Source organism: Anarrhichthys ocellatus, unplaced genomic scaffold (genome assembly GCF_004355925.1).
Source record: "Anarrhichthys ocellatus isolate YVR2014 unplaced genomic scaffold, GSC_Weel_1.0 scaffold11, whole genome shotgun sequence".
NCBI classification, from domain to species: Eukaryota; Metazoa; Chordata; class Actinopteri; order Perciformes; family Anarhichadidae; genus Anarrhichthys; species Anarrhichthys ocellatus.
In genome coordinates this window covers 8,059,169-8,066,668 of record NW_022280041.1, presented here as the reverse complement: position 1 = coordinate 8,066,668, position 7,500 = coordinate 8,059,169, and the positions used below count along the sequence as shown (strand labels likewise).

The window sequence follows — 7,500 nt, the reverse complement described above, 5'->3', positions numbered from 1 at the left end:
TTGTTTAGGCTAGAAATACCTCGATGTATACTATGTTTACTAGGTATACTAGATGAGCAAGAATGTCTGAGTGTGAGAAACTCAACCGCCCCAAAATGCATTGCGGCTCTTCAGATTGTCCGAGCGCGAACTGCGAGGCAGATGGTTTCAATAATTATCTGGTTAGATCAAATAATTACCAATGATGGTGAGCGACAATAAGGCACAGCTCCAGTGTCAAATTGCTTTAAGCTTGTTTTTTCTGTGGATATGTTATTGCAAATGATTCGGATGAATTTCGGCTTTTCTTTTTCTATACTTAAAAGCCTGCGACGTATTGTACATAATCTATTCTTGTTGCACATCCCTCCACTTTCTCTTTTCCTTTTGTTTGATCCTGATGTCTTTCCTGCAGCTTTGTCAGGACAAGAGCCCTCTCTCTTGTCTTTGCATATAGTAAAGCCAGTGTAATTAAGTAGAGCTGCACTTTTACAGGGGTTGCAGGGCTTAAGGGGAGAGAAAGGCGACGTTGGGGAAAGAGGAGATAAGGTAGATAGGATAATATGGCTTGACAACCCCTTAACATATGAGGACTGATGTCAATGGACAGTGACAGGAGCTACAGAGGTATTTTACTTTTTAGTTTTCTCCTAATCTGTAATTCACAGATCAGAGTGTATATGGTTGTTGGAAGGAATAGTGTGGCTGACAGGAATTTTGAATTAAAATGTATAAAATGTATGTATATTTATGCCTTTTAATGAACTACTTATGTTAGAGATCAATATCGTTTTTGCTTTCTTAAGAGAGTAACTCATCAAAGATGTTTAACTAAGTAATTGGATAACAACTCCATACGATATAACATATGTCCTTTGCATAAAATATCATCCCCAGTTCTCTCAAACCTTTGTTCTCCACTTTTGAATGATTTGTCATCTCATTTCACAAAATCAACAAGTCAAATCTCATTCTGAGGCATCAAAAGAAGTGACTTCAACATGATCGACCACGCAAGTCCATTGACAACAGCCTCTTAAGATTCACATTTGTTTTCATGCATGAACATACTTAAAACATGTCACTTCCATGAGCACTTGAGCCTGTTGATAACCTCATCTTCATTTTGTGTGTACAGTAGTTTACTGTATATTTTTCAGTGCTTAATCTGTATGTTTCCACGATTACTAAGACTTCTAATGTGTTTCCTAGTTGTTTGAGAAACTGTATCCCATTCCTAATAATAGATAACCCACGATTTGCATTTGGCGTTCTTGCTTCTCTGTGAATCTCTGTATTTTCCAACCACTTTCCAAACACAAAATAGATCCCAGCGCTGCTTCTGTTCCATTTGTTGCTAAACACCCGGAACAGACTCAGTGCTGGGATCTATTTTGCGTTGGAAAATGGTCGCCAAATATGGTCAATTCTGAATTTGAAAGGTTATGGATGACAGAATTTGAATGACAATCAAGAGAAATGCAATAATTATTCCCTCATGCATGTTCTGAATGAAAAAAGAACTCTAACCCAAAACTTGGAGGGATACAGTTTCAACTTTTCCAGTGTGTAGTGGATTCAATTCTGTCCTCCTGGAGGTTTTTTTCCCTGCTTCTCTTTCTCATCCTTCCTGCCCTTGACACCCCTTTTAGCGATCAGCTCTGTTTTTTACTCCTTCCTATTGTAATGTTCCCCTTTTTCGTCCTCTTCCTGCCCTAAGGAATGATTTTGGAATACCCATTACTGTCTGGTTTCCCCTAACGTTGATCATGTGTCTTTCTCCTTTGTGAGCCATAGACTCCCTTTGTAATCACACCCCTTCTAATATCATCAGTGCTGTCCCAAATGTAAAAAAAAAAAAAAATGATGCTAACTTGACCAAAACGTTGTATCCACAGGGGGAGAAGGGAAAGAAGGGCAAAAAAGGGCCTAAGGGCGAGAAAGGAGAACAGGGTGCCCCTGGATTAGATGCACCCTGCCCATTGGTATGTCCCAAGCTGGAAATCGCCTCCCCAGCCGTGTAGAACAGTCGTCCCTGAACAAGGATGAGCACCCTGTGGCTAAACAGATACCCAGCGTCCACAAGACCATAGCAACCTGAAACACAGAGTCCATTACTCTCTTGTAACTGCAATTCAGACACAAAAACATGGCATTAAATGCTGAAAAACATATAATTGGGCTGGATTGTGGTATCAGCAAGCTCACAGGGCAGCTAGTCTTCCCCCCCTTGTGTCCGTCGTAGTGGACGGATGCAGGGGTTAAGGGTCATGCACCTCTCTCCCAGTAACACTCCTAGGTCATCTTTGCAAACAGGGTTTCCGGGGATTTAAGGGTGAAAAGGGGGAACCAGGTCAGCCAGGTCTGGACGGGCTGGATGCCCCGTGCCAATTGGTACAGTATTTCTCTTTTTCCTCCACCTCTTACCCATGCATGCCCCTCACCTTCAGCGAAACAAAACCATGCATGACTTCAGAGCTTGACAGGCATGAACACACCTTATTTTAATCACAACTACATTTTCCATCTAGTGTTAAAAAACAAAACAAACATGCACCAACATTTACCTTAATATACTAACTTTTTGACCGCAAGCAGCCTCTTTTAGATAATACACATCATTACTCGTGAAATACACAAAATAAACTTATCACTATTGATATACTTGATACTTAAATCTATCCTTCTAACTGAATCCTTCCTTTCTCTTGATTAAAACTGGAACAAAACAAATCCTGTTTCCTTCCTGCTGATTCCCTTCATGGACTAGTTACCTTTTAACCTGATGCTAACACAGATTCCTTTACTAGTCCCCATGGACCACTCTTCTACTCCCCCTTTCCCCTTCCTGTAGTTGTACCAATTGGGCCAGACCATGACGATAAGGGGCCAGAAAATGACAACAAGGGAACAACAATAGATTAAACTGATTATTGCTCCAGACCTATTCAAGATGACCACATTTTAAGAAATGTCATGCTTTGTGTTTCTGAAACAATGATGTGTAATGCATGGAAGTTCTTACATTATGGGTGGAACTATTAGTGGTTAAAGTAGACTAACTCATTTTAAAAGGCCATTGTGATTGTGTACTGTGTGTAGACAAGGAAATGAGGTATAGTAGGTAAGAAACCATCTCATATCACAAATGTCATCTTATTGAATTACATCTACACCAGCTGCAATAACTTTATTTTCAGATAAATCCCCTGATTTTGTCATATTGTCCTCAAATCCAGCTTGTTATGGTTTTGCAACTCAACTGAGGGGCGACTATAATAAAATCAGAGGGCAGAATCATCAACATATAGATGTGCATGAGCTATATTTTGCTGTGTGTTACGCGCATGAATAAGAATACACTTTTGCAGTTGTCATTACATGCAATATGATTTTATCACAGCGCTCAGAGAAAATGTGTTGTCTGCATTAATGATTAAGACGACATACAAGACAAGCAGCGTCATATTGACATTTGTGTAGCTCCAGGATGGTACAGCATTACTGTAGGTTAAGTTCCTGTTACGTAAAGATCCTATGAAGAGGTTCATTTCAGTTTGCTTGCGGTATCTTCCGCGTGTGATTTGGGCTTATTGTTTGGAGGCTTCTGTTAACAACAAACCTCCCATTCCTCTTTCAGTCCTCATGGTTTTTTTTCCCTCCCTGCTCCTTTCTCTAAACAGGGCCCAGATGGATTACCAATGCCTGGATGCTGGCAGAAGGTAAGACTACATTTGTATGACACATTTCAGTAGGTTACCTACACATTTACGGAGTGAACAAAATATAAGGCTACAGTTGCAGTAAAAGGAGCATTTTCAGACCTTTTGTTGATGGGATTCAGTTACTCTTTCCTGTTAAATTGACATGAACAGTGCTCCTCATATTTTGTTCACTCTGTTATTTTTCGGCTTCTCTATGTTTGCATGGGTTTTCTGTGAAATACGTCGTAACAACGTTTGACTGTTGTGTGAAAAATCTGGCTGTGTCAAACCAGCTTGTACAACTCAGTCATGAAACAATGTGAAAACATGTCCATCTTCATGTCGTTCTCTCTCCTGTGTTTTTTCTTGCAGTGATCGCTCTAACCTGAAACGCATGGAGTTTGTAAATAATGCTTCTTTTATGGTATTTATAGTTTTTTTTAATGGGAAAAAAAAATGTGTAAAAGAAAAGAAGTCTATGTGTACAATGAAACAAAAAGAGATAACCGTCTCACGCTCTAAGCTGCTTCTACTCACATCACCTTGTGGGGAAAAAAAAAAAAAAGACGTGTGTCCGCTTTCTCACATCCACATCGTGGTGGAGTTCACATCCTTGGCTGGCGGCAGAACTTGTCTCTGTAGTCTTTGCATGGCTCGGACTGGAGCTTCACGGCCCGGCCAGATTCACAAAGGGTGAAAGGAGACGAGGAGGAGGATGAAGTGGAGGAGGAGGGAGGGATCTGGACTGGCTCTCTAACACCAAACGCTAGGTGTTCTGTGTTGTTTGGTGTCAACAAGCTCACCGCTCATTCATACAGCACCATTTTCTAAAAGACGAAAAAAAACTGTGCCAAATAGAACATTGCAACCCTGACCCTGCAAAAGCATGAGTAGTACTGAAACTATATTTATATGTATTGTACATACATGTCACTGTTTTGTGGTTGCATCACGGCTTCTGCAGAGAGGAAAAACAACACTAACATAAAAAAACAACAACCCCAGAGCTCTAAATTAGTAAATTCTGCTTTCCTTTAATCTTCCCAAGGGAGTCACGCCATGGCTGGTAGCCTGAAAATCCCCCAGAAAGTAAAGCTGTTGGTTATTGTTGCTTTATTGTGGTGATGCCTGCAGAGGGTATGATATCAGCAGGTCTTCACTGTTGCACTCATGTGGCTGAGCATCATCATCATCATCGGTGTTGGGCCTCCCACACCCACGTGTCTCCGGACAAGAGGGGAGAACTTAGCAGGCTCGCTGCACTGTTGGGGAAAATAAATCAGGCTCGCATGGATTTGAGATTGGACAGGCCTGCCATGGACCCTCTCGGGGCCCGCCAATGGATTCTGCAGGAGAGTCGCTAAGAGTCTCATCGATCTCCGTGGAGATCAGCCGGGAGCGTCTGCCTCAGCAAACAGGCAGCTTCACGATCTACTGAGAGCGTTAACAGAATGCGATCATGTTTATTTCTTTTTTTTCTTCTCATTCTTTAACATTGTTTGTGTTTTGTGTATGATAGCCTTTGGTGCCTCAAGCTTTTATTCATTCCTTTATCAGAAATGTACAACTTTATATCATATTTTCAATTATTAGAATGGTGTTTATTTCAGGAGGGTATAAGCTAAGTTTGGTTTAAAAAAAAAAAAAAGTTAAAAAAAAGTGAGTTGTTAGAGTATTGAAAGGACACACACGTCGCGCACTGTTTTTCATTTGAATCATTTTTTTATACAATGTTGAAATAGCATTACAGCTTCACCTGAGCGTGCAGTATGAAGACTGCATCCATCTCAACTGCCTCTGATCTTACTCATGGGTTTTTGAAGAAGCTCATATTGTTTGCTCAAAACACATCCAGCGTTGTAACAAATATGCTAACTTGTTCATTCTGGACTTGTTGTATGGAATGATAGTTGTACAGTGTTGTCAGTACACTGCATGTACACCATTTATTACTTCTGGATTTCTTAAATATTGAAAACCAGTATTGATTTGAGCGAGTGTTAAAGAAAGCATTAACCATTGTTTCAGCGTTGGGGTTCATTTAGCTCGAACGGAGCAACAATCGGATTAAGCCGAACATACTGTTGCTGGTATTTTATGAGGCAGATCACGTTGAACAGAACTATTTCAGTTGCGTTACGCTGCTCTTTTACACCTCATGTATTGTCTTAAAAACATATGGAAAACATGTATCACAGTGCAAAAAAAAAAAGCTAAATTTGACAGTTAATTGGTCAACTACCATTAATACACCGCAGTCTAACTGGTGGCCATTTATGTCACATTCCATATCAGATGGAGCAAGAAATGCAGCAATAGGTTTATTTTTCAACATAGTTTATCCATCTTTTTCATATTTCTTCATTTCAAATTGCCTTCTGACATAGTAGGTGCTATGCAAGGTGATACTCACAGTACTTCTTTTCTTCAACATTAGAAATATGCATGGATGAGTTGCTGTCAGGGCAGATGTCAAACACCAACATTTTGTTGTGATGTAGCAGCAACCACAGGTGGATTCAAGAGGATTTATTCCCATGTGGTTTCTGTTTGATTGTACAGTTCATCTCATCGTTCTCAAGATTGGATGCACGTAGATTATAATGGTGCTATCTGATAGCAGGTCAACAACAGCTCAGTTGATGCGCTCTACCAGTGGCAAGAACTACACGACAGGTTTCTTTATTATTGTTGGGGTTTTATGTATGTAACAATTTTTTCTGCGCATACATTTGCGTATTTGTCTCAATATTTTACTTGCAGGTAATTATTTATTTTTGTATAACTTCCTAAATGAAGGCATTTTGGTTCTAAACGGCATTCCTTTCAGTTGTTTTGGCTTTTGGCATCAGTTTCCGCTGTGTCGCTCTTGACATTATGAAGGATTTTGGATCATCCTCAGGCATCATGTAATAGTTTTGCAAATGGATCGGTGTGAAGGAAGTTGGTCATTTACAAAAAAAAACAACAGACCAGTGTGTATTCACTGTGCATTTAATTCAGACTATAGGCCTTACAGTGGTTTGTCTATTTAATTTAATTTTGTGTGTCAAAAAGCTCACTATGACAACAAAGTACTGATGGCCTGAGCGTTGACAGGCCCAGCCAATGCACCGCACAAAGTTCAATACCACAGCTTTTTCTCACGCTTCCTCTTTTCTCTCTCTCTTTGCATTGAATGTAGTTTGATATATGTATAGTGGATTATTAATGTACTGTTAAACTGTGTGCTCATTTGACAACAAGTGCAATTTATACTTTGGTTAATGTGTGGAGCATCAAATGCAGCTGAACGATCACGTCATTGTGATTTCTAATCGCTCCATTTGTTCAGTCCTGCTACCCTGTACACCACTACCTGGTTTATTTACCAGAAGACAAAGAAACAAATGTAAACATGGACCTTTCATTAAATCTACATTCTTGATTGGTTTAAATATTTCCTCAAATTCTGTCTCCTCTCTCGTGTTTCAAAGTGTTACTTCCATTACTTAATATCTACTAAATCTTTGCAATGTGTTTATTTTTTTTAATTTTCTGTTTTGATTTCCAGCCTTTTGTTACAGTATTTGTTCTCACAAACTGTACCTTTAGCATGTGCAGCTAATTTTCTATTGATTTTTTTTATTTTGTTTGTTTGATTGTTGTCTTTCCTTGTTCACTATTAAAATTGAGTTTATTCTGCTAATCGCAGAATATGACACATTTATTTCCATATCAGTATTAGCAGAGCTAAGGAGGGGGCTCTAAAATGACTCCCTGAAAGCCGTGTGTGTGTGTGTGTGTGTGTGTGTGTGTGTGTGTGTGTGTGTGTGTG

The 7,500-nt window shown here is 39.6% G+C and overlaps 1 protein-coding gene across 7 annotated transcripts in view; it reads left to right on the top strand.

Moving 5' to 3' along the window:
- Positions 1 to 7,371, top strand: part of col25a1 (collagen type XXV alpha 1 chain) — a 142,150-nt gene extending 134,779 nt beyond the window's left edge. For 4 of the 7 annotated variants that reach the window (XR_004212891.1, XR_004212890.1, XR_004212892.1 and 1 more), the window contains 2 exons: positions 2,296 to 3,701; positions 4,056 to 7,371. Coding sequence is in view for 3 of the 7 variants with exons in the window: in XM_031850877.1 (XP_031706737.1) it covers positions 1,878 to 1,964; positions 3,663 to 3,701; positions 4,056 to 4,058 (129 nt within the window). In the remaining 4 variants the exon portion in view is untranslated. Of the gene's footprint in view, positions 1 to 1,877; positions 3,702 to 4,055 lie in introns of those variants that run through there. The other 3 variants (XM_031850877.1, XM_031850880.1, XM_031850879.1) reach the window with 3 other exon arrangements.
- Positions 7,372 to 7,500: the final 129 nt, after the last annotated feature.